This window comes from Equus quagga, chromosome 17, assembly GCF_021613505.1.
Source record: "Equus quagga isolate Etosha38 chromosome 17, UCLA_HA_Equagga_1.0, whole genome shotgun sequence".
NCBI classification, from domain to species: Eukaryota; Metazoa; Chordata; class Mammalia; order Perissodactyla; family Equidae; genus Equus; species Equus quagga.
The window spans coordinates 6,706,550-6,731,820 of NC_060283.1; the positions used below are offsets into that span (position 1 = coordinate 6,706,550).

The window sequence follows — 25,271 nt, forward strand, 5'->3', positions numbered from 1 at the left end:
AGAAAGCCTTTTATCTACAACCCTAAAGGTCCCAAGTACTGTAGGGGGAACCAGGCGGTCTGTCTGGGACCCCAACCACCTCTCAGCGCCCCTGGGATCTCCTGCACCAAATCTGGGGCCCTTCCCCCATCTCCTCTCCAGGGCTTGTCTGGCCTCTGGGGAGGCCTGGGGCACCACGACACCATCTTCTGCCTCTGCAGCTCTTTCCTCCCACCCATAGGGCACTCACTAGCTTCCAGGCCTTCTTGGAGGCGCCTTCCCCTCTCCCTCTCCTGCCGAGGGGCCCCTCGGCCCGCCGGCCAGGGCCCACCCATTTCCTGTGCCGCCCCAACTCCGCCTCCACTCGGGGTGGAAAGTTTCTCTCCTCAAGATGGGCGGCTCCTTCTCCTTCCTTCCCGGCCGGCCAGGAAAGCCCAAAGCGAGTGGGGAGGGGAGTTGGGCTCCCAGGCCTCCGGCAAGAGAGGGGAAGTGACTCGCCCACAGTCACACAACCGCGGGACCAGGCTTAGCCAGCTGGGAACGCTGGGCACCCCCGCCCGGGGAGGGAGGCTTTGCACCGTGCCACCGCCACGCTTCGCTTCCAGTCGGGGTCTCGGGCGCCACCTGCCGGCGGAGCGCGGGGCGGCACTTGCCAGAAACTCCGCGGTCTTCTCACCCGAGAGCCAGGCAGTCAGAACACAAGAACGCTGAGAGAGTATTTATTTATCTATGCACCCAGGAGGCTGGCCCCTAAACTTAAATATCCAGCACGGAGCCTTGGCCCTCCCCGCCGTGGGTGGGTGCAGGAATGGGTTCTGGAGCCCTTGTCCAGGGCAGTGGAACCCAGGGACCAAAGGTGGGATGCCCCTGAGCCAGCAGCTGCCAACAGCAGCAAAAGGTGAAAAGGAGGTGGGAGCCAGGCACTCCTCCTAATGCAGAGGCGCCAAGGGGAGCGCAAGATGCTTTGGGCCCCACCGCCAGACTGAGGGTTGGCCAAGCTGGGGTGCACACATGTGGGAGAAGTGGAGGTCCAGTGCCGGGGGCAGAGGCTGTAGCCAGGTGCCCACCCCAGTGCCAGCTAACCCAAGACGGGGGAGAGGGGTCGGCAGTTTTGCCTCTGAGGGGCGCAAGCCTTGAGCTCCTTGAGGTGAGCTGGTATGGGGAAAGCAGGCACTATAGTCTGAATCCTTGCTGAGGGGTGAGTTTCTGAGCCTTTTGCACGGGTGCATGCCCCTCGCTCCCCCAGCTCTTCAGAGGCTGATGTGGAAGGCGTCCTGCAGCCACTGGTCACGGGCATTGTGCGTCTGGGGCACAGTGAGGGGTGGCGGGTCCGGGGGCAGGCTGGCATCAGGAGGCTCGTCGTCATCAGACAGGCCAGCATCAGGTGGGTAGGAGCTGTCCGAGTGCAGGGAGGATGACAGGTCCTGGCACAGGCTCAGGTCTTGGCACAGGTGCTTGTAGTCCTGGATCGACTCGTACAGGCCCCACAGCTGGCAGAGCAGGGACATATCCAGCTGCCGCAGCCCCACCTGCAAAAGACTGAGGGTGGGCTGGGGTTGGGGTCCAGGCCACCCTCAGCCCAAGCCAATCTTCCTGTACCTTCCCCAGAACAAGTTTTTGTGGACATCAGATGCCACTTGCAAGCTACGAATCTTTAGACAAGTCACCGACCCTCATCTGTAAAATGGGGACAACATTCATCTAACAGGATGGAATAAAATAACACAAGCAAAGCATTTAAAAATGCACGGCAACTTTCGCTATAAACGGTAACTATAATTACTGTCACCACATCCCGTCTGACCCCACGGGGCTTCTGCAGGTCCTGAGACCCAAGCCGCATACCTGGTTCCCCGCCTCTGCGCTCTGCCCCGCGCCAGGATCTTCTGCCCGGCGGCAGCCCCCCGCCCAGCTGGCCCGGGACCCAACTACTCACCATCTCCTTGCGCAGCGCCGCTAGTGCCGAGTCCAGGTTGACAGGGCGACGCGGGCCGGAGGGGCCGGCGGCGAGTCCCGCGCAGGCGGCGCCGGCGGCGGAGCGGGGCCCGTCCGGGACGCGGGCGGCGCGGCTCAGCTCATCGTGGATGCGGCTGCGCTGGCTGTAGACGCGCTCCAGCTCCCGCCACGAGCCTCCGCTCGCGTTCAGAAGACCGCTGAGGCCGCGCGGTAGCGGCGGGAGCCCAGCCAGGGCGCAGCCCGCGCCGCCCGGCGCCTCGACCGAGGGCAGCCCATTCATGGCCGGGCCGCCGCGGACGGCGATACCGCCGCCCTCCCTCCAAAGCTCCGCCGGGGCCGCCGCCCGCAGGCCCCGCACCCCGGCCCCGCCGGCCGAGCCCAGCCGCCGCCCGCAGGCCGCGCTTTGTTCCTGCCCCGACTCCTCCGACTCCGCCCCTGCCCCACCCCCTCCGGGCGGGCGGGGCCTCTCTTAAAAGGGCAACGGCTGCGGCACCGACCGAAGGGGAGACGGAAAAGGGGAGGAGGAAAGAAGCCAAAAGCGGCAGGCCCGGTTCCTTCACGACTCTTTTTCCTCCCCCCGCCCCCGAACACTGTGTTAAATTATCCTGCCCAGTTATAACTCCCAAGGAAAAGGATCTAAAAGTGGTGGTCAAGAGACTGGGTTAAGTCCACACTTGGTCACTACCGTGCAATCTGATGCCCTGTCAGTGTCTGAGTACCTGGGCTGGGCAGGAGGGTATCAGGATGCTCAGGCGAAGGAGGAGAAGCTACAAGGAGACTGGAGCCCCAAATCTCACTCAGGGGTGGGGATGAGCACAGCACGGCGGAGAAGCCTGCAGGGGTCCTGCAGAGGTCCATCCCTCCCTTCGAGGACGCTGTGGCCTCCTCCTCAGAAAAAAACTATCACATAGCCCTCTCCGTCCCCCCTCAACCTCTGAGTGGGGAAACTGAGCAGAAACAAGCCCAACTCATCTCTCAAGGCATCAAGGAGAGCAGACAGTGGTAGGGGGAGAGGCCAAAAGCAAGAAAAAGGCGAGTGGAGCTGGGGTGGCATGCACGCTCAGAACCAAGAAAAGAACAAACCACACAAGAGGAACAGCTGTTTTTCTGGAGGGTTTTTCTCAGCAGGGGATTCTTAGTGTTGCAGCTGCCGCAGGCTGTGCAGAGCCTCAGCACATGCCCGGATAAGGCTGCACAGCTGGATGCTGGTCTCCAGGGAGGTGCTAGAGCCCAGCTCCGTCGAGGCCCAGGTCAGCTTCTGCAGGAGGGCCTCCTGGGTGCAGGCCACGACAGCTGCATTTGGAGGCACAGCAGCAGGGGGTGGCCCCTGAGCTGCCTTGAGCCCTGCTGCAGCTCCCTCACAGTGCTCGGGCCGGGGTACTGGGGGCTGAGGGGCAGGCCGAGAGCCCAAGGGGAGCTCCGAGGCAGAGGCGAGCTGGTGCTCCCGAGCTTGGGAGAGGGCAGCCTGGGCATTCAGAGCTAAAAGAGGAGAAAGTGGGTGGAATGGTCAGGATGCCCAGCCAGCCTCAGTCCTGAGCCACCTCCTTACTCTTTACTGCTCTGCTCTCTCTGTGCTTGAGATGTTTTCCTTGCCCCTCTATAAAGCAGCTCATCCATTTTCTTCTTTGTATCAGAGTTACTTATGCCCTTGCTTCATCTCTCCCATCAGGACTATGGCTGATTGAGTTCAGACTCTCCATAGTGTCTGGCACACAAGACGTGCTTGGAGCTGTTACTGAATGAATGGGCCTTTCTAGAGCTGAAAGGGGAACGCACCTTACCTCGGCCCCACCCACAGACTCCACTGTCACCTCCCAGGCCCACTGTTCCCGGGCCTCTAACACCACGCTTCTGCCCCACCAAGCACACTCATCCTCTCACCCGGATTATCTTTATCCACGTCTGAGTCGAGCTCCTGACAAGCCACGCAATAGATTTTCCGCTGTTTGTCTTGGAGGAGGATCGTCTAGAGAATAGAAAGCACAGGGGGCAGGGGTGAGACGCTGGGCAATGAGGTCCAGAAGGGAGAGTCGGGGAAGGGCCGTGCGGCCTAGTCCGCGGCCCCATGCCCGATCCCACGGCCCAAGTCTCTGCTCACCCCGCAGTCCGCGCACGTCTCCCCCAGCATGCGGTAACCACGCAGCAGGTAGTCGCCCATGAGTCGGGAGATGCGATCCTGCCGCTCCCGTCGCGCCTGCAGCACCTTCGTCTCCGCTTCGGTCGGAGGCTCCCAGGAGAAATCGTCGGCTTCTGGGGGAAGAGAGGCACAAGGGACCGGGGGGTCTCGCCTGAGCACGTTGCCTCCCGTACCCCACAGCCACAGGCCCTGGCAACCCAAGTCCTCACCAGCGCCGTTTAGGGCCATGTTGCCGTTGTCGCCGCTAGGCTCGCCGGAGGTGACGCTCAAGCGGCGCGCCTTCCGCCGGCCCCGCCCCCTCCTCGTTGGGCGGAGGCTGAGGGCGGAAATGACGCTCGCTGTGCTCCTCCGAAGTCGCGCTGCCCAGAGTGGGGCGTGTCTGCTGCCGACTTGGCCCCGCCCCGTTGGCGCGCCCCTCCCCGGGAGCCCAGCCGGCAAAACTTTCGACTGGCCAGGCCTCGGGAGGGGCGTCTCCGTGGTAACGCCGCTCAGGTCGCAGGACCCGGAAGTGGCTGCGCAGGGTCGCCCTTCCTGCCCGCCGCGGGTGGTGGGGAGCCCCTGGCTTGAGAAATCCCCGCTGGCCTTGGCCTCCCTTGGGGGTTCCCTTTCCGCACACACCGGACTGGGGGCCCGCAGGGCCGTGGCGCTCTCACAACAACAACAGCACCCGTGATAGTGACAAACGGCCCCTTGCCCGCGTGCGGCCTCCTCAGGCCCCAGTGCTTCTCGCTTCAACCGAGGCAGGCCAGGCGGGGATCGTCTTCGCTTCACCTTTCATCCTATTTCAAGACTCCTCCCCTTCAGCCGGTTCTGTGTCCCATTCTGCCCACCCTCTACCCCCAGGGCCTGGGACTGATGCCACCAGCGAAAAGCCTGCTGACCGGAAATGCGCTGTGTTGGGCATGCGCAGTTCCGGTCCTGGCTGCAGCTGAGCGATGTCTGCTGGAGGGTGGTGATGAGGGCTTATTACAAATACTTGTGACTGTTATGTTCTCCTTGAGTGGGTTGCTATTAAAGTTACCAGTGCTCCCTGAACATTGACCTTGGTGATTTTTTTCTCTCTCTCTCTTTTTTTTTTAAGATTTTATTTTTTTCCTTTTTCTCCCCAAAGCCCCCTGGTACATAGTTGTATATATTCTTCGTTGTGGGTCCTTCTAGTTGTGGCACGTGGGAGCTGCCTCAGCGTGGCTTGATGAGCAGTGCCATGTCCGCGCCCAGGATTCGAACCAACGAAACACTGGGCCGCCTGCAGCAGAGCGCACGAACTTAACCACTCGGCCACGGGGCCAGCCCCAGGTGATTTTTTTTTTTTTTCTTCTGTGTTCTTTTTCCATACACATCCTCTGTTTTGAGATTTGGAGAAGCCAGATGGGGCAGGCAGCAGTCCCCAGACGTGCAGCCTGTGCCTCAAGGCTGTACACCACGGCAGTGGAGAAGGAGCTGGGACTCAGACCGTCCTAATCTCAGCGGCAACCTTCTTCTTTGACCGGACAGCACACGCTTTCTCCGTCTTACCTGAAGATTGAGTGCCATCCCCCTAGCCCCATCTTCCTCCTACATAGACTCCCCGGGACTGCCATTTTCTGACCCTTGCTGCCTCCTGCTTACCTGGGGAGCCCTATTCCCCTCTTCCCTCTCTCCATCGACCAGCAGACTCTCGGGCAGTAGTGTACCTGACGCAGGGCCTGATCCCAGGTCAGTTCTGCCAAGCTGGCTAGAGGGACTCTTGGACTCTAGTCTGTATGCAAAGACCCTCCAGGTCCTTACCATCTTTGGCTCTGAGCTTGAATTCCTCAATGTGCCCTTCTGTGTGGTCATCATCATGGCCAATATCCAATGTCCATCATGGCCTATTCTGCCTGGTACCAAGACCCTTACTCATCCTCCCACTTAATCCCCTTGCATTTACTCCTCATGACCTAATGGGGTAGGTACTACTGTTATCCCCATTTTACAGAGCAGGAGACTGAGTAATTCTTTTAAAATATAAATCAGATCATGTCACTCTTTTGCTTAAAACCCTCTGGCATCTCCCCATCACATTTAGACAAAAATCCAAACTCTTTACGATGGTCTCCAAGGTCCTACAAATGGGCCTCTGGCCCCCCTCGTCTCTTCCCACTCTCCCTGCATTCCTCCTCTCCCACTCCTCAAGGGGAGTCCCATCATCTTTGTCCCCTCAGGGCCGCTCCCTGCCTCAAGTTCCACAGGCAGGTGGACAAGGCACACGCCTGGAATCAGGCAGGCCTGGGTTTGATCCTGAATCTGCTGTTTACTGGCTGTGTCACCTGGAGTAATTTACTTGACCTTTCTGGACTTCAACTCCTCATCTGTAAACAGGGCTGGTTATACCGACTCGGAGGGGTTGCTGTGAGAATTTATTGAGATGTGAGAGCAGAGGTGATAGCAGCTAGTTCTCTCCCAGTCTCTCGCATTTCTGCAGGTCTAGTCAGCAGAGGCACCATCTTTGTTCTGGGCTGTCTTTTCCCAGATCTTTGTATAGTGGACAGCCTTGGACAACAGAGATGGTGGCTCCCTCTAGAGCAAAGGGCAGGCAAAGTTACTGCCCACTACACAATATTTGGGTGCCCTAAGCTCAGAGTCCCTCTCCTGTAACACAACATACCATGTGCGTAGACATCTGTGTGAGTCCATCTGCACTGCCATCATGAGACTTGAGGGTAAGGGGAAGTGATACAAATACGCTCACATTCCTAATGCTTGTTGTGCTGTAGTAGTCCTTTGTCTTTGATCCAGAAGTCTCAGGTCTTCTGCCAGCATCCATGAACTTGTGTCACTCTAACTTATTTGTTTGAAAATAGGGTAAAATCAAAGACTTTTCACAGTTCTTGATCGTTTTGGCCATGAGGGAGGGATGCTGACAGAAACACGGTTTTCTGTAAGAGGAAGGATGAGGACCTCATGGGCTGATTAACAGGTTTTGAGGAAAGACCAAGGGAATCGCAGCACATATGTTGACCCAATTGTATAGTCAACCAAACAATAAAGGTTCTTCAGTTTCATTTCTTGTTCATGAGAAGGAATTAGTGAGGGAGTTGCAGGTCGAGTACCAGGAAGTTGGCTTTGAAGCAAAGTCAGTTACCAGGCATCGCCCTGGTAGTTGCTAATCTCCTCTGGGTACGGTTGGGGAGAGGTGGGGTAGCTCCTCACCAACCGGTGGTCGGCCTCAGGTCTGCGTCATTGTAACAACCAGTACTAAGACTCATCCTGGGAGTTCAGAAGTTTCCACCCCCCTTCAGACAGCACTTATAGACACAAACATACACTAAACATGAATGGATGGAAATTCACTACTGCTATGGACAAAACCCAGATGAATCATTAGACCTTTGGTTGGCTCACTTGGGAGATGAGGAGCAGGGCATGTGATGCTTGGTAAGGAAGACTGGCAGGAGCTAGACCATCGTACAGCTCAGCCCCTCCTACAGTCTATCACGCCAACCTTGTATCCATTCCAAGATGACAGTAAAAGGTCTCAGGGGTTTTTTTTTTTTTTCCACTGGGTCCTGTCTGCTACAAGGGAGCTTCATCCCTCTTAGGGAGATTTCCTTGAGACAGATAAACTTCCATAGGAAAACCCAGATAAGGCATTGATTATTCTTTGGGCTCTTATTGTCTTAGTTTAGGTTTATGATGCTGATAAATGTGACCCAGAAAACCCTAGATAAATTCTTGTGATCAGCTCCACTGCCCTGGAAGACTCTCCTAGCCTTTATATTAAAACAAGGCAAAAACAAGAGATGTTATTATGACAATAGGACAGAAATACCCTCTATCAAGGTGGTCTCCTTAAAAAAGAAAAGTCACAGCTGTGCAAGTCAAGCCTGAGTCCTGAAGGACATCTATAGAATACTCCACCCAAAGACAGCAGAATTCATATTATTCTCAAGAATACATGGAAAACTCTCAAGGAAAGACCATATGTTAGGCCATAAAACAGGTCTCAGCAAATTTAAAAGGGTTGAAATCATACTGTGTTCTCAGATCACAATGGGATGAAATTAGGAATCAATAACAGAAGGAAATGAGGAATTCACAAGTATGTGGAAGTTAAACAACATACTCCTCACTAACTAATGGGTCATAGAAGAATCACAAAAGAAATTAGAAAATAATTTGAGATTAATGAAAATGAAAACACAACATACCAAAACTTATGAGATGCAGCCAAAGCAGTGCTTAGAGGGAAATTTATAGTTGTAAATTCTTGTAATGAAAAAGGTCTCAAATCAATAACCTAAGCTTCCATCTTAAGGAGTTAGGAAAAGAAGAGCAAACTAAACTCAAATCAAGCAGAAAGAAGGCTCTAGTAAAGATGAGAGAATATCAACTAACTTACAAGTTAGTTCTTTGAAAAGATCAACAAAATGGACAAACCTTTAGCTAGACTGATCAACTCAAGTCCTTGTCAGCAAAAGAGTGTGAACCTTGCATCTCCAGCAGGAAAGCAACGTGGCTATGGTTGCTGAGTCAAGTAATCCCCAAATGTGAGATAGACAATATCAGTAATAGAAATTGTCTCCTGCTCAGTGGAGGGCTTTGGATGGCAATGTTTTCAGCTAACTGTGGAAACAAATCACAGCTGATCAACCATCTAGACCACTTATGTAGGTACCCATGCTAAGGGCCCATTCTCTGATGAGGCTGACAGGAATCAAGGTGTTGATCGAGGCTGTACTTCCCAGATTGTCTCCCTTTCTGCCTGGATCCATCATCATACCATACATGGCAACATGTCCACCATCATGGAGTGGGCACAAAGTAAAGGACTCTAGGCTTCTGATGCAGAGGTTACCATTCCATGCCAGACTTGTGATTCCTGCCAAAAGTTCACCTGTTTGCCCTGCAAAGAGGGAAGCCACAGTGAATGTGGCATTGCGACTGAATGCACAGGACCTTTGACTTCTTGGGGCTATCAGTGGTGCCTCACACTTTTTCAGGTTGAAGTGGAACTGTTTCAGTCCAATCAGCCAACTCTGGCCACACCATTGTGGTTCTTGAGACTAATCTGTGTCATGTTTTTGGCTTTCTGGACCGCTTGAAGCCTAATGATGGTGCACCTTTTATCCCCAAAGCCACTCAACATCGGGCTGATGGCCTAGCTATTTGGCGGTCCTTCCATACTCCCCATCATCCACAGTCATATGGTACTGTTCAGCATTGAAATAGCCTCCTCAAAAATCAACTCAAAAACATTTCTGGCTCTCCCTCCTGGTCCGTACACCTCAGTATGGAAGTTCAATCATGAATGTGGCTGTCCTCAGGATGGGGTCACATCCTCTTGGCCATGTCCTTCATAATGATCAAGATGAGAGGGGTGAGACCAGTTTTGAAAATTCAGGATTCCATGCTCACCATTCCTGAACATAATGCTTCTTTCTTTCCCCTCACAGCAGCCCCAGCCAGACTGGTTGGTGCAATTCCCAGGTGGCAGCCCAGTCAAAGAGGGGCCTAGGAGACTCAAAGTGAATTATAGTTCAACCACATGGATTCTGTTGTTGGACTGATGTGGTCCTGGATCATGAGAATGACTAGAGCACTCAGTGTGTACACCCCTCTCTTTGAGTCCCCCAACAGTGGGCCAAATGTGGAGTGGGGACATAATGAGTCTCTGTAAGTTTTATAAAAACGTCCTGGGGCTGGTCCGGTAGTGTAATGATTAAGTTCACGTGTTCCGCTTCAGCGGCCCTGAGATTTGCAGGTTCAGATCCCAGGTGCGGACCTACACACCACTCATCAAGCCATGCTGTGGCAGCGTCCCACATACAAAATAGAGGAAGATTGGCACAGATGTTAGCTCCGGGACAATCTTCCTCACACACACACACAAAATGTCCTGTCCTTCTTGTACCTGACACTTCCGGATGAAAGGTGTGACTGGCGGATGATTGGAAAAATGGTGACGTTCTAGTTATTGGACTAGAACACATCAATTTTTGCGACAGTAGAGGGAGAACAACCTTGGCACCTGGGGAGGGAACATGTCAGGCCCGGGAGACATGGTAGAAGGAGAGACATTAATGATCTTCTCTTTCCAAACCACCTGGAGCCTTCCTCACTGAGAAAAACATGCTGGCCCAACTCTCCCAAACTATGGCAAGTGATTTAAATTTAACTGATGGCAGGGTCTGCCATGCTCCACTAGACAGTTCTTACCTTGATTTGGTTGGCGTTCAGCTTAACCTTACGAAGAGACTAGAAGCAACGAGGGGGAGCCTCAGCTCCTGTACCTCCACATAAAACCCTGTCAACGCCAACACCTCGGATATCTTCCCCATCCCCAATCCTGTAGCCATGATCACTCAGTCATTCCATGGGGTGGATGAATGCCATCTGGCTGGTGGCATGGACAAATGGGACAGATTGGACTGACTGTCCTTATTCAGTTCCTCCAAAAACAAGGACTAGACTCCATCATTTGAATTGGACTGGGAGCCCTAAGGCCTACCAGCCTGCAGGGAGGCCATGTTGGAGGCACCGTCAACCTGGGCTCCCCTAACCGATGTAGGTCTCACTCAGGGGGCACCATGTTTCTTCCCAGAAGCACCACATGCATCCTTGAGACGGCACGACTTATGTGGAAGTCACACATTAACTTGCCTTTCTCCTGAAAACAGGGTGACTTGTAATTTATCCCTGACTTTAGCCAAAGTGATCAACGACACCACGTTGGCCTGGAAGGCATTCAGGATGGCCTCAATTCACTGACCAAGGTTGCCATGGCTGATAGAATTTCCCTGGACTTCTTCCTTGCAGGCCAAGGCAGAATCTGTGCAATTGTTCATATATCCTCCTGTACCTGGATTAATGCCTCAGGCCAGTGGAAAGGTGGATACAGAGACCTAAGGAGCAAGCTACCTGGCTTTCTAAGGTGGGTCTAGGGGCATGGTTGAGGTCAGTACTACAAGTTGGTCTCATCCTGCTGCTTGGAGCCCTGGTGATAGTAGCGTTAACTAAATGCTGGGTGTGACAGATTGAAAAGATTTGTCCTAGCGTCTGTTGATCAGATTTGCCAACAGAGTGGTGAACTCGTGGGAAAATTTTCCAAAAGCCAAGCCAGCAGAAATGAGGGGTAGATATTATTGTAAGACAATTATCCAGGGGTCTCTTGACTTTCTGCATGCTTTTCAAGCAAGGTACCGACTGCCTTTGTCCTGGACTCTCTTCTCAAGGTTGTTGGTACAGTGAACAGCCAGAGAAGATGGAGACAGTGTCTCCCTCCAAAGCAAAGGGTAGCATGCTTACTGGCCATTGGAAAAGATTTGGGTTCCCTACGTTTAGGGTCCTCTTCCATACTGCAATCCACTGTGTGCAGGCATCTATCTGAACTCCTTGGTGCCACCCCCATGGGACTTGGGGACAAGGGAACTGACATCAATATGCTGATGCTCATGCTGTTTACTGTGCCATGAGTAATAAAGTCCTTTGTCTCTGACCCGAGAATCTCCTGTCTTCTCCCAGCATGCACGAACTTGTGGCTGGGTCACTTGTTAGTTTGCAAGTAGGGAAAAATCTCAGACCTGTCCCTGACAAGGGGTGGGCACACAGAAGGTTCCAGAAGTGCTGGTGGTAAAGCCCGTTTACAGCAGTCACGGTGGGCAGACTAGCTGTTGGGAAGCAGTGGGTTGGGCCTCTTTCAGACCCTTGCCTACCATCATGTGAGCCAGCCCAACATCTGTCCCTATCTGTGGCAAGGTCGACACGACAGCAGTCAGGCCATTCCCAAGTGACAGCAAACACCATGGCAGCATATTCACACACAGCTCAGTTACAGGCACCCCTTGACTGCCTCAGTTCGTGGGCCAGGTTCACAGGGCCTGCCAACAAGTGGCCTATGCCGTGTAGCCGTGGCTCTGAAAATCATAACTTATGTTATTGTATTTTCACACGAACAGGCACCCAAAGGGGTCAGCTTTTCTTCCTGTTTTTCACTGCAACGTGAACGGACCTGACATCTCTGTGAAACAGGAAAGGGCTGGATGATACAGTGATAAAAATAATACTACTCAACTTTTGGTGTCTGTTTTCTTTGGGCCAGGCACTGGGCTAAGAGCTTTCCATGACATCTCATTTAGTCCTCAGGACAAAGCGTGACTTAGGTCTTATCATCCCCAATTTGCAGGTGCAGAAAGTGAGGCTTGGATAGGTTAAGAGACAGATCCAGGTCACCCTGCTGGTATGTGGCAGGGCTGGGACTCCATTGGGCAGTGCGCATTGAGTCCCATTCTCTCTCCTGTCTTTGAAAGGTGGACAGGAGTGGCAGGACTGACGATCCGCTCTGATTTATCAAGCGTGAAGACAGGTTCATTTCACTTGCCAATCTCATCTCTCAGCGCCTTCATGTGGCGCATCAGAGGGATTCAGTGACAGCCACTTTCAGGAAAGTGTCTTCGAAGAGAGATGCTTCAGGGCAGAATTGTTCCCTCCAGGCCTCCGAAATTTCCAACCCTCATCTTTAGAATCCACCCACTCCCAGAGCCATTTCTTTCTTCAGAGCCTGGAAATTTCCCAAAGACACTGAGAACTCACAGGGGTGGCGCAGAGCCTGGCGCGCGGTCAGCCTCTCTCAATGGTCGCTCTCCTCCTCCCCCAGGACAGCCTAGGACTTACCTGTGGCCAGGGTCCACGAAGGGCTTCCTAAATGTCACCTGTTTGACTTCCTGTTTAAAAATGAGGAAATGGAGACATTGAGAAGTTGAAGAATTTTCCCAATTCACAGCTGGTACGGGATGCAGCCAGGAAAATCTAATGCCAGAAAACGAGGGCTGTGCTCGCTGCCTCCTGAAACACGACTTCCGTTATGCAGGCTGCTGCTGCCCTGTCCAGCCAAGCCCCCAACGAGGCACCCGGAGCCCCGGGTCTGAGTCCTGCCTCTGCCACTGACCGGTTGTATAACCTCGGCCAGGTCCCTTGCTTTCTCTGGGCCTCAAGAATCACTCTGCACAAAGGGGCCCCCTAACATTCAAGCAGGCTGAACATGCCTAGGCTTGGGTCCTGTGGCTCCTTTTTGTCCCATTCCAGCAAAACCCCTTGTTGCCCTCAGGGCCCCACCCACCTATCCTGAGGACATCTGTGGGAGCCTCTCATCCCTCCCTCCCAGGAGCACTGCGTGGGTTTGGGATCTGGCAGGCTTGAGTTCAATTATCACATCTCACTCACCAGATGACCTGAATCTAATTGTTTCATCTTTCAGAGCCTCAGGGTCACCGGGAGGATGAAATAACGTAACAGGGTAAAGGGCACAGTAAATGGTGGGCGCTCTGTGGTCTCGCTCCATTAGTCAGTCAACAAACTTCAGCATCCTCTGCGCGCCAAAGTCCTGTGCTAGGATCTGGAGACAAGGTTGTGCCTTCTTGGGAGGGCAGGGAGACAAATGATAAGCAGTAAAGAAACCCCTGAAGAAGAACATTTCAGGCTGTGATGAGGGCCAGCAAGAAACAAACAGACGATGTGACCCAGAGGGCCAGGTGGCTGTTTTACAGAAAGATGTACGGAACTTCTGGAGGCAGGGACCCTAGACATAAAGGATTGGCCCCAGGCCAAGGACTGGGTTCAGCACCTCTGGGGCCCAGAGGACCTTGCAGGCCCAGGGAAGCTACTGGAGCTTTTATAAGCTGGGAGGAGCATGGTTGGAATTAGGTTTTAAAAGGTAACCCTGGCACCAGGTGGAGGAGGGACCAGAGCAGGCAGAGCAGCGGTGGGGAGACCTGTTAGGCGGCAGAAATGATCTGGAATGACCACAAAGGTCATGGTCTCCTTGAACTGACAGGAGAACTGACGTCTAGGAGGAACGAGACTGTGCCGGAAGATTCTAGCAAGATGGGGTGGCTGGGTGTGGTGACACAGGAGACGAGGCTAGAAAAGGCGGACAGGCCAAGGATCCCACGTGTGTTGGACTGTCGCGATCTGCCCTGCAGATCCACCCTGCGTGCTTGTCCTCCCTGCTCCGGGCCACGAGGCTGACCTCTGTGCTGCACCCCCAGGCTCCTATGCCCGCAGGCTCCCTTTAGGGTTCAGCCCCTGGGAGGCCTGGCTGGACAGGAGATGAGGGCAATTTTTATTTCCCCAGCTCCCTCCCCGCAGGCTGCAGGCGGACAGGAGCTGCAGGCGTCTGCCGAAGTCACAGCTCTCGTGGGGCAGCCCTCTCCTGCAGCTCCAGCGTCCCCTCAGCGGGGCTCAGGGCTGCCCTCTGATGCTAGTCCCAGGGCTCCAGCAGCCCTTGGTGGTCCCCTTAGCCCTTCGTAAACAGTTCCTCCATTCTAGTCCCCTCCATCACCCGCACGAGGGTGACCTCTCTTTCCTGCTTGGACCCTGACGAGCTTCAGGAGTCTGCTAATGACAATAAGTAACAGCACTCAGTATGGGCCACACACTGGGCAGGGTGCTTGCGTTCATAGTGACTCTGTGTCACTGAGCCCCCTCAGCAGCCCCTAAAGAAGGGCTGTCATTACCCCCACTCGACTCAGCAGCATTAGACACTGTTGGCCGCACCCTCCTCCCTGAACTCTCTCCTCTTGGCTCTTCCTGCGTCACGCTCCCGGTTTTCCTCTCTGCTCCTTCTGAGTCACTTCTGCCCCTGCCTCCTTCTCCTGACCTGGGAGTGGTAACCTCCCAGGTTCGCCCCCAGCCCTCTTCTCTCCCGAGCTGAGCCCATCCTTTCCACGGTCCTAAATGTCCCTGTATGGTGAGGATTCCGAGTCATTGTCTCCAGGCCAGACGTCCTGTCTGAATTCCAGACCCCTGGGCTGAGACATCTCCACTTGGATAACACAAACATTTCAAATTCAGCAGGCCCCAAACAGAGCTCTAGATCCTTCCCCGGGTCTTCCTCTCCTCTATCATCTTCCTTGGCCACCCAGGGACTCAGGCCAGAAATCTGGGAGCCGTTCACGCCATCTGCCTCTCCGGCACCCTCCCACTTCACCCAGTCTTGGAGTCTACCTTCCAAATACACGTCCACCGCATCCAAGTTATCATCTCTCCTGGGATGACGGCAACAGCACCCCGACACAGCCCCATCACAGGGAGAAGAAAAGCCCGGTTCCTCCCTGGGGCCTCGCACCTTCTGCTGCTCTCTCTCCCTGTTGCTCTGCTGGCCTTCTCTCGGTTCCTACAAGAACGGACTCTTTCCCATCCCTCAGCCCTGCCTGCCCCTTTGTAAACCATCTCTTCATCACAGTCCCCTCAATCCCTCGGGCCTCCTACAGGCTTCCCTCAGCCTGCTGGCTGCGCAGCCTGCTGACTCCTGCTCTTCCTCCAGCTTCCGGCTCAGAAGTCCCCTTGTTAGAGGGGCTTCCTGGACCTCCAGGTCCCCCCACTGCCCTTGTTCCCGGCTCCCAGCTCTTCTCTGCCGCAGCACTGACTTCTGTTGTAGCCACGGACATCTGCGATTTGATTTGTCACATGTCTGTCTCCTCCAGGACAGAAGCTCCAGGAGGCCAGGGATTGGTTCTGTTTGTTAGCAAGAGCATGGCCTAGGGACCGGCACCATGGCCGAGTGGTTAAGTTCTCGTGCTCCACTTCGGCGGCCCAGGGTTTTGCCGATTTGGATCCTGGGCGTGGACATGGCACCGCTCATCAAGCCATGCTGAAGCGGCGTCCCACATGCCACAACTAGAAGGACCCACAACTAAAAAACATATACAACTACGTACCGGGGGGCTTTGGGGAGAAAAAGGAAAAATAAAATCTTTAAAAAAAAACACCCAGCATGGCCTGTGGTAGGTTTCCAGTTTGTTAAATGAAGAGATTCCCCATTTCACAGGTGAGAAAACTGAGTCTTAGAGAGATTAGGACTCCACTGCTGGTTTGTGTGACTGTGCTGTGTTCCAAGGTGAGCCACAGCCTGCTCCTCAGGCGCAGAGGAGCGTGAGGAGAAAATGACTGTAAAATGCTCAGCCCTGCCCTAGGCAGGTGGGAAGCACTCAGTATTATTCCCCACCTCAGTGTGACCCCAGGAAGGGTGGGGCTGCCCCTCACACCCCCACGCTGGATTCCAGCAGCAGGGGGCCCCTGGGGACACGGGATCACCCCGCCCCACCCCTGCAACACCAGGCTATAGGAACAGGGCCCCTGAGCAATTCAGGCCCGGGCTCCACAAAAGGGTCTTCCTCAGTCCCCGCGAAGCCACCCAAATGAGCCCACCCTTAAAGTAAAAACCACAAGTTCCTCGCACAGGTGTACTGAAGGCAAGTCCCCACTCCCAGCCCAGGTCAGACTGCCACCCCTCGTGCCCAAGAGGACAGGGTTTGGTGCCACCCTGATTTGGCAGTGTCCTGCTCTGGATGTGCCTGGTCACACCCACCCCCTGCTGAGTTCTGAGTCAGAGACAGAACCCTGGGGTCTCCTGCCAGGCACACCCCCTAGGGCCTGGGCCCCAGGACACTGCAGCCCTCCAGGGCCTCCCTTCTAGACCAGAGCACAGGCCTGGCTCCTCTCCAGCCCTGACCAAACTTAAGGCCCCTCCCAGCCCCTGCCCACCCCTGCCCTGGGGCCCTGCTGTGCCCCTCCCCAGCCCCCTGAGCCCTCAGGCAGCACCCCCCTCCTCCCGGCTGTTAGCCTGGGAAGGGGGCCAGGCCCTGAGCTCAGACCTTGGCGATTCCAGAGTGTCTGAGGCCCAGAGCCAGCCCCACCAGCCCAGCCAGCCCAGCCAGACAAGGCGAAGGGAGGGAGGCAGAGTGGGCACCAGGAAGCCGTTTAGAGGGGGGCTGGCAGGGAAGCTGGGTTTCCAGCTTTGTTCTTACTGTTCTTCTGGACTCCAGGTTCTTCTAGGACCTGGTCCAAGGGTGCCCCTTCCTTGAGTCCTCTCCTCAGAGGGGAGTGGATCAGTACTCATGAGAACTGACTTGGGGGTTGGGCTGGGGTGAGACCCCCACAAGCGCAAGGGAAGCTGGGGAAGGGCTGAGAGCCTGGGTTCCAGTCCCACCTGGCCTCCCATCGTCCGCGTGCCCCGGGCGAGGCCCGGCTTCCTCCCCCGACCTCGGTTTCCCGCTTGGATGCGGCGGGCCCGGCGGGTGGAGGTCCGCGCCCGCCTCCCCGCCCCGCCCGGAGGAATCTGCGGGCCGCCGGCGGTCCCAGGTGAGGGCCCTCTGGCCGGGGCCCCGCGCGGCGGCGGCGGCGGGCGGCGGGTTCCGGCGGGGGCGGGCAGCTGGGGAGGGGCCTTCCCCCGTCCCCCCCCCCCCCCGACGTACTCCCCCCTCCAGGCCTCCGCCCGCCCTCACACCCTCGCTGCTCCGGGCGGCGGCGGCGACGCTTGCAAGAGAAAAAAGCTGTCTCTCTGGCCCGGGGCCAGCGTCCCAGCCCCCTCGCCGCCGCTCCGCCAGGGAAAACAACTGCTCACTTCTCCCTGCGTCCGCCCCGCGCGCTCCCTGCTTCCCGCGGCCGCGAGCTCAGCCCGCCGGGGGAGGCGCGGAGGGGCCGGCCGCCGGCCCTCCCCCTCGCTCCTCCTCTCCGCCTCAACTTGCTCCGGCCTCCGCGCTCCGGCCGCAGTTTGGGGCCTCCGCAGGCCCCCGGCCCGGCTCGTGGCTGGGCTCCTTCCCGGGGCGGTGGAAGTTTCTGGGCTCCCCGCCATCCAGCCTCCATCTCTCGGCCTCTCACCGGCCCCTGCCTGCTGTCCCCTCCCCGCGCGCTTCCTCCGTGCCTCTCCTTCCCCCGCTGCCCCCTCACCCGTCCCCCGAGGCCCCCGGCTTGCTCCCCCCTGGGCGCCGAGACCATCGCCCCCGCCCGGGCGCGCCCCCCGGGTCCTGCGGCCCCGGATGCCCGGGCCCCGTGGGGCTGCTGGCGGCCTGGCCCCTGAGATGCGCGGGGCGGGGGCGGCGGGGCTGCGGGCGCTGCTGCTGCTGCTGCTGCTGGGCCCGGGCGGCGGGGCCGCGGGGGGGCCGGCGGGCGAGCGGGGCGCCGGCGGGGGCGGGGCGCTGGCCCGCGAGCGCTTCAAGGTGGTCTTTGCGCCGGTGATCTGCAAGCGGACCTGTCTCAAGGGCCAGTGTCGGGACAGTTGTCAGCAGGGCTCCAACATGACGCTCATCGGAGAGAACGGCCACAGCACCGACACGCTCACGGGCTCCGGCTTCCGCGTGGGTGAGGGCCAGGGGGCACGGGCGCGGGGAGCGGCCGGCAGGCCCCAGCACAAGCGGGATCCATGGCAGAGCAGGCCACATGACCCTGGGGGCCAGGGGGCCAGAGAGCAGAGCTCCGGCCCAGAGCCCCGCGGGCATCAGCGGGCTTGGGAGGCTGGAGCCCTGTGGCCAGAGCTGGGAGGGCCGCGGGCCCCCCGGACTCCACAGCTCTGGCTTAGGGTTGAGGCCTAAGGTGTGGGGTGATGCTGGGGTCCCGGATGACACAGGCCTCTAGGAAGGTGCTGGGTTCTGAGAAGGAGTCAGGGTCAGCACACAAGGGCTTTTGAGGGATGTGAGCTGGAGGCAGGTGGTCTCAGAGAAGGGATTAATATTTCCCTGAGAGAGATCTGCTGGAAGAAACAGGAAAAGTCTTTAAAAAATGTCTAAAGTAGGGCCTGCCAGGGGTAGACACCTGCATTCTCTAGGAGGAGGAGTTAAGGGCAGGGCTGGGGGTGAGGGAGTTAGTTACTGGCAAGCTCTGGGAGGGGAGGGGTTTGAGGCCTCACCAGCAGGGGACAGGCCTGGGGGCAAGGGCTGCTTTGGGTCCTGGTGCCTCCTTTTCCTGATGCCCATCCATCCCTCTCCCATAAGCTCTCACCTGCTCTGCCTCAGGGGCCCTCAGTGTCTCCCCGCAACAAGGCCTAGGAGTCCCCAGTTCTGGCTGGAGCCCACCCCTTCCCCAGCATCCCTCTTCAAAGGGCCAAGCCTGGGGCTCTGCTCTCCTCCCTCAGGGCCCTGTGGGCCAGGCAGGGGGAGGTGTCCCAGCAGTAATTACCCTCCTGGACAGGGTAATTAGGCCAGGCCCTGGATGGCACCAGCAAAACAGCCCCTCTTACACATTCCTGTACTCACCTACCCACTCGCAGGCCCAAGGAACCCCACTGATGTGGTTCACAGGTCTCATGAGATATGTGTGTGTGTATGTGTGTGCACCATGGCACACACATGGGGCATGCATGGGCTTTGGAGTGGCACACTGTGATTAAGTACCTATTTCTTTGTGTTGTCGTCTTGGGTGCATGTCTCCCATCACTATGGGAATGTTTACGTGAGCTTGTGTTGGTGTCAGAATGAGTCTGTGCATGTGTGTGTGTGTCAAGATGACTGTGCGTGTGAGTGTACGTGGGCCTGGTCTCCCAGGCCCCCTGGCCATCGTACTCAGGCTGCTGTCTCCATCCGTGCTGCCCACATCCCCCAGGCTCAGTGCCCAGGCCACAGTGGGCGGGTGTCACTGGAAGGTCACCCTCACCGCTATGGGTGACTCACTGGCAGGCAGGAAGGAGAGGATGCTGCCTCCCCCTGGCCCAGGACACACCCCTCCTGCCCTGAGAGTCCTGGCCCCGAGAAGCCAGGCAGGATGGGCTGGGCTGGGATGCCCTTAGCCAGGCCCTGATGGCCATGGATGTCGGCTGTCCCTCAGGTGTCCAGGAGAGCAGCACCCCGACCTTCCCATCCTGGGAAGTGAGGACAGCCATGGGCAGGCAGGAGAGGGGCTGGGGCTGGTGCATGAGCTCAGGACCCCCAAGGCTGGATGTCAGATGTGAGCGTGCGTGACAGAAAGACACAAGTCCCATCCTCTCACTCAGTCATGCCTTCATTCGTTCTCCCTGCACCTCCTCTGGGACGCAGAGCTGAGGCAGCCCCAGAGCACCCGCTATGGTATGGGAGACAGACAGGCATATAGCGAAGTCAAGCGCCACAGGGCACTTGGGGCAGAGGGTGCTAACTCAGGAGAGGGAACAGGGTGGGTGGGCCATGAGGAAAGGCACCCTTCCTGGAAGAGAAGCTTAGCCTGGAAGGATAAGATCTGAATATGTAGGGGGACAGGGCTCTGAGGCGGCAGGAAGGACATGAAGAGGCCTTGGCGGCAGAAAATGTGGCACATTGGCAGGAGGAGGGAGATGAGCCCTGGAGCATGGGATGCAGGAAAGCACAGAGGGGGATGGGCTGAAAGAAGGTTTGTTCTGGGCCAGGAGAGCCTTAAATGGCCCCATACGGAAGCAAGGGGTGAGTAGGGGTGTGGTTCTGCCAGGGCTTTGCCTTCGGCAGGTTTCTGGGGGTGTGCTGGGATGGGGAAAGGCAGGGGCAGCGCAGAGGGCATGGGGAGGAGAGGAGATGCATTCATGAGACAGTGCAGAGGCCGGAACTGGGTGGGGTGGGAGGGGGAGAGATGGAGCCTGGAGGCTCAGTTATGAATGACTGGGGCAGGCAGAGGTCCCAGTGGTGGTCCAAGGTCCAAGGAGGTGGGGAGGCAAGGATGCTGATTTCCAACAGAGTGGAGGTCCCAAGAAAGGTGTCGGAGAGGTGGAGCTGGAAATGGCAGTGGTGAGGTGTGGGTCCTGGGATGGCAAGACAGAGGGAGGGAGCACGGGAGAGCCCGGAGAGAGCTGTGGCCTGAAGCAGGGAGAGAATTTAGAACAGGAGGAAGCACCAGGTAGAGATGGGATTCCCAAGAAAGGCTATTCCATCAGCAGCAGCATCGTTTACTGCTACTTACTAGGCACCCTCTGTGTACCAGACACTGTGCTAAGCATGTGTACAGGCATGACCTCAGGTGACAGACACAACATCCCTACAGATGAGGACACGGAGGCACAGCCAGGGGAAGTGAGTTGCTCAGGGCCACACAGCTGGCACATGGCCTCCTTCCTAGGTTTTAAGTCCAAGACTTAAGACGCCAGAATCCAACATGGGCAGAACGATGTTGGGGGATCCAGAGGGTAGTTTCTCTGTGCGCGTGATGTGTTACAAAACCCAGCTTCCCAAGGAGGACAGAACGAGTGGGTGGCAAGGAAGTAGGGAGGAGGGGGGCAGAGACAGGATGTGGGTGAGGGGCTGGGCCAGGGGGCTGCGGGTGCGCGTTGGCCTGGGCCCTGATCCACCTCCCCTCCGCAGTGGTGTGCCCTCTGCCCTGCATGAACGGCGGCCAGTGCTCCTCCAGAAACCAGTGCCTGTGTCCCCCGGACTTCACCGGTCGCTTCTGCCAGGTGCCTGCCGGAGGAGCTGGGGGGGGGCACCGGCGGCTCAGGCCCTGGGCTGGGCCGGGCCGGGGCCCTGTCCACAGGCGCGCTGCCGCCCCTAGCCCCGGAGGGCGAGTCTGTGGCCAGCAAGCACGCCATCTACGCGGTCCAAGTGATCGCTGATCCACCGGGCCCCGGGGAGGGACCCCCTGCCCAGCACGCAGCCTTCCTGGTGCCCCTCGGGCCAGGACAGATCTCAGCGGAAGGTACCAGGCGACGGGCTGACCCGGGGAGGCCGAGGTGGGCGGGCACCAGGGCGGCGGGAGCCGGGTGGAGGCCAGCCCTGGAGGAGCTCCGCACTGCTACCGGCACAGTGCGGGACAGCCCTGAGGCCACCGTGCCCTGCCCCCCAGTGCAGGCCCCGCCCCCCGTGGTGAACGTGCGCGTCCACCACCCGCCCGAGGCCTCGGTCCAAGTGCACCGCATCGAGGGGCCGAACGCCGAGGGCCCGGCCCCCTCCCAGCACCTGCTGCCGCACCCCAAGCCCCCGCACCCACGGCCACCCACTCAGAAGCCCCTGGGCCGCTGCTTCCAGGACACGCTGCCCAAGCAGCCCGTGAGTGAATCCACAGTCCCGCCCGCCCCGGCCCTTCCGTCCCTCGGGGATGCCCTGTCCCAGCTCATCGGGGTTGCTCCCAATCCGGGGTCGTAAGCTGAGTGGGGGAGGAGGAAAAGGGCCTCAGGAGGGAGGCCTGCAGGGGCTGGGTACCTTGTGACCCTGCCCATCCTCCTCCCCCTAGTGTGGCAGCAATCCCCTCCCTGGCCTCACCAAGCAGGAAGACTGCTGCGGGAGCATCGGCACCGCCTGGGGCCAGAGCAAGTGCCACAAGTGCCCCCAGCTGCAGTGTGAGTGCCTGGGCTCAGGGACCCCCCCCACCTCACCCCTCCCAGCCCTGCAGTGAGGGGGCCCTAGCCCCGTGCAGCCTGAGTCTCTCACTGCCCACCAGATTCCTCTCAGCATCCCATTCTGCCCTCCTCAGTGCCCTCCCTTCTCTCCTTGCAGTCCTCCAGTGTCCTCACACTCCCCACCCCCCACCCCCCGCCACCATGCTCTCCTCTCTTTACAGACACAGGGGTGCAGAAGCCAGGGCCTGTACGTGGGGAAGTGGGCGCTGACTGCCCCCAGGGCTACAAGAGACTCAACAGCACCCACTGCCAGGGTATGGCCATCCAGGAGATTCTGCGGGCTGGAGGGGCAGGCCACTTGTCACTGGGGGAAGTCCCAAGGTGGGCAAGGGAGGAGGCAGGGCTGGGGCAGGACCCTAAGGTTCTTGGAGCAGCTTGCTGTTACCCTATGGCCCCAGACTAGAGGGACCAAACTCCTGCTTACCACAGACATCAACGAGTGTGCGATGCCGGGCATGTGTCGCCATGGTGACTGCCTCAACAACCCAGGCTCCTATCGCTGCGTCTGCCCACCTGGCCATAGCTTGGGCCCCTCCCGCACACAGTGCATTGGTGAGACTGAGGGACCCTGGGAGGTCACAAGGCATGGGTGGGAGGGATAAGGCTCCAAGCAGTAAGGATCAGAGGTCAGAGTGGGGTCAAAGGTTACTGCAGGAGGAGCCAGGCCCAGAGCAGATAGGAGCAGGGATCAGTTGGGTCAGGAGTCAGATGAGATCTGGGGTTGGAGGTCACATGGGGTCAGGATTTATGTGGAGTCAGGGTCATATGAGATCGCGGGCTTTATGGATAGAATGGATAAAGTCTGGAGCAGCTAGAATCGGGGCAGTGGGGTCAGTGGTCACAGAGGTTTCAGGGGTCACATGAGGTCAGAATAACACAGGTTCAGGGTCATTTGGAGTCAGGGGCCACGTGAGGGTCAAGGGTTGTCTGGGCCAGAGAGGCAAGGTCTGGAGCAGCTGCGAAGAGGGACATGGGCAGTGTGCAGGCCCAGATGCCCATGCCCACCACTGGCCTCTGCAGCAGACAAGCCGGAGGAGAAGAGCCTGTGTTTCCGCCTGGTGAGCCCTGAGCACCAGTGCCAGCACCCGCTGACCACGCGCCTCACCCGCCAGCTCTGCTGCTGCAGTGTCGGCAAGGCCTGGGGTGCGAGGTGCCAGCGCTGCCCGGCTGATGGCACCGGTGAGCCTGGGGAGTGTGGAGCCGGGGGGGGGTGTCTGTGTGCTTGTCCAGGATACGCTGACTTCTCTACCCTTTGTTCTGGCCACAGCTGCCTTCAAGGAGATCTGTCCAGCTGGGAAGGGGTACCACATCCTCACCTCCCACCAGACGCTCACCATTCAGGGCGAAAGTGACTTTTCTCTTTTCTTGCACCCTGATGGGCCCCCCAAGCCCCAGCAGCTCCCTGAGAGCCCCAGCCGGGCGCCACCACCTGAGGACACAGAGGAAGAGAGAGGTCTGGCCTGACCCCTTCTGTGTCCTGACAGATGCTGAACCCCTAGACCTGACCCCTTCCCCCCGATCCACAGAGATGACCTCAGAGTCTAACTTCTAACTCCTAATTTCTCACCTAACCACTGACCCCAAAACCTGACCCTCTGACCCCTAACCAAGGTTGTAACCCCATGATTTAACCCCAGATCAACAGGATCTGACCCTCCATTGCCCTCCAGATCCAACCCTCTGACCCCAGAGCCACTTTGATTTCCAGACCAGGGCATTGATCAGCCCAAATGCTGCCCATAGATCTGACCCCTGACCCTTGATCCAGGGATTTGACCCTTGATATAAGCTAACCCTTATTCTCTAACCCAAGGACCTTGTCCACCCATTGCTCCCCTGACCTGTGATGGAAATACTCCGACCCCGGGATCTAACCCTTGACACTTGACCCAGAGACATGATCATTGAGCTCCTAGAGACCCTGACCACAAATACCCAACTGCCAACCCCTGACTCGACTCCCTTCTCCCAGCCCCACACTGAATGGCCCCATCTTCTTCCCTCCTAGGGGTGAGCACAGACTCAGTGAGTATGAGAGCCCAGGCGGGAGGGGCAGGGAGGCGAAGGAAACGCGGAGGGCTCATGCTGCTGTCACCCGCAGCCAGCGATGGAGGAGCAGGCAGCGCAGCAGAGCCACCCGACCGCCACCACGTCTCCTGCCCGGCCCTACCCCGGTGAGCTGGGCACTGCAGCTGTCGCTGCGGGAGGGGGAAGTTCCCAGCCTAGGCACTAGGGGGCGGTGAAGCTGGGTGTGAAGTTCCCAGGTGATGACCTGCGGGGAGAGGGGCAGCCCTCCCACCCTCCTCGTCCCCTGACGCGTGTGCGCTGCTGCCCGCAGAGCTGATCTCCAGGCCCTCGCCGCCCACCATGCGCTGGTTCCTGCCGGACCTGCCCCCGTCCCGCAGTGCGGTGGAGATCGCCCCTACTCAAGTCACCGGTAAGGCCCGCCCACCTAGGCCACGCCCCGGGTAAACCACGCCCCACCCGTTTTTCTCCTTCCCTACCTCCCTTCCAGGCCTTCCAGAGCGCTAACACTTATCCAGGGCTTACTGTGTGCCTGGCCCTGGGCTGGGCGCTTGCGGCGGAGACCCCACTCTGCCCTCAAATGAGCCAGGTATTATGGTGGTCAGCCCAGTCCTAAGGCATTCATTCATTCAACAGATATTTATTGAGCACCTCCTGTGTGCCAGGCACGGTCACGTGCTGGGGATACAGTAGTAAACAAAACAGACAGAAATCCCCTGTCCTTGCGCAGTAGACAGACAAAAGGTCAATGAGTAAAAATCTAGTATGTCTCATAAGAGCTATAAAAGAAATAAATCAGAAGAAGGAAGGAAGTCTGAGGGTTGTGATAATGTGGGGGGGAGGGACGATGAGACAAGGCTTTCTGAGCAGGGCTTTAAAGATTCTGAGAGATTAACGAGGAGAAGCGGGGGAGGAATGAGCGTGCAGGTTGGGGAAAAGAACACTCCAGGTGAAGTTTGGGCAAAGGCCCGAAGCCATGAAACAGGGGAGGAGGGAGAAACCGCACACAGATCAGTGTTTCTGAACCAGGGCAGGGCCGGCGTGCAGAGCCTTGTGAAGAGGCTTGGGTTTGATCCCAAAGGCTGTGGGAGGTGTCTGCAGGGTCTGGGGCAT

General features: G+C 57.7%; 3 protein-coding genes across 3 annotated transcripts in view; 1 reads left to right on the forward strand and 2 right to left on the reverse strand.

Annotated features, from left to right (window-relative positions):
- Positions 1 to 682: 682 nt before the first annotated feature.
- On the reverse strand, positions 683 to 3,006 carry FAM89B (family with sequence similarity 89 member B). Its single transcript, XM_046643413.1, has 2 exons — positions 1,916 to 3,006; positions 683 to 1,508 (listed from the first exon to the last, which is right to left on the reverse strand). Exons 1-2 carry the CDS (start codon positions 2,213 to 2,215, stop codon positions 1,230 to 1,232), a joined length of 579 nt encoding a protein of 192 aa, XP_046499369.1. The 5' UTR covers positions 2,216 to 3,006; the 3' UTR covers positions 683 to 1,229.
- Positions 3,007 to 3,022: 16 nt separating this feature from the next.
- On the reverse strand, positions 3,023 to 5,123 carry ZNRD2 (zinc ribbon domain containing 2). Its single transcript, XM_046643412.1, has 4 exons — positions 4,282 to 5,123; positions 4,034 to 4,185; positions 3,817 to 3,901; positions 3,023 to 3,414 (listed from the first exon to the last, which is right to left on the reverse strand). The coding sequence occupies exons 1-4, from the start codon at positions 4,298 to 4,300 to the stop codon at positions 3,071 to 3,073; spliced, it is 600 nt and encodes a 199-aa protein (XP_046499368.1). The 5' UTR covers positions 4,301 to 5,123; the 3' UTR covers positions 3,023 to 3,070.
- A 12,198-nt stretch (positions 5,124 to 17,321) lies between these two features.
- The window catches only part of LTBP3 (latent transforming growth factor beta binding protein 3), a 17,871-nt gene continuing 9,921 nt past the window's right edge, over positions 17,322 to 25,271 (forward strand). Inside the window, 12 exon segments of the mRNA XM_046643594.1 lie at positions 17,322 to 18,169; positions 21,103 to 21,212; positions 21,214 to 21,433; positions 21,581 to 21,783; positions 21,968 to 22,073; positions 22,295 to 22,387; positions 22,563 to 22,685; positions 23,154 to 23,312; positions 23,401 to 23,586; positions 24,142 to 24,158; positions 24,235 to 24,307; positions 24,472 to 24,570. Coding sequence (XP_046499550.1) covers positions 17,848 to 18,169; positions 21,103 to 21,212; positions 21,214 to 21,433; positions 21,581 to 21,783; positions 21,968 to 22,073; positions 22,295 to 22,387; positions 22,563 to 22,685; positions 23,154 to 23,312; positions 23,401 to 23,586; positions 24,142 to 24,158; positions 24,235 to 24,307; positions 24,472 to 24,570 — 1,711 coding nt within the window. The 5' untranslated portion in view covers positions 17,322 to 17,847.

Coding starts and splice junctions, on each gene's coding strand:
- FAM89B (XM_046643413.1), bottom strand. CDS start 2,215: ATGAATGGGCTGCCCTCGGTCGAGGCGCCGGGCGGCGCGGGCTGCGCC. Junction 1,509..1,915: donor CGGCGCTGCGCAAGGAGATG/GTGAGTAGTTGG, acceptor AGTCTTTTGCAG/GTGGGGCTGCGGCAGCTGGA.
- ZNRD2 (XM_046643412.1), bottom strand. Junction 3,902..4,033: donor AGACGTGCGCGGACTGCGGG/GTGAGCAGAGAC, acceptor TCTATTCTCTAG/ACGATCCTCCTCCAAGACAA. Junction 3,415..3,816: donor CGTGGATAAAGATAATCCGG/GTGAGAGGATGA, acceptor CTCCTCTTTTAG/CTCTGAATGCCCAGGCTGCC.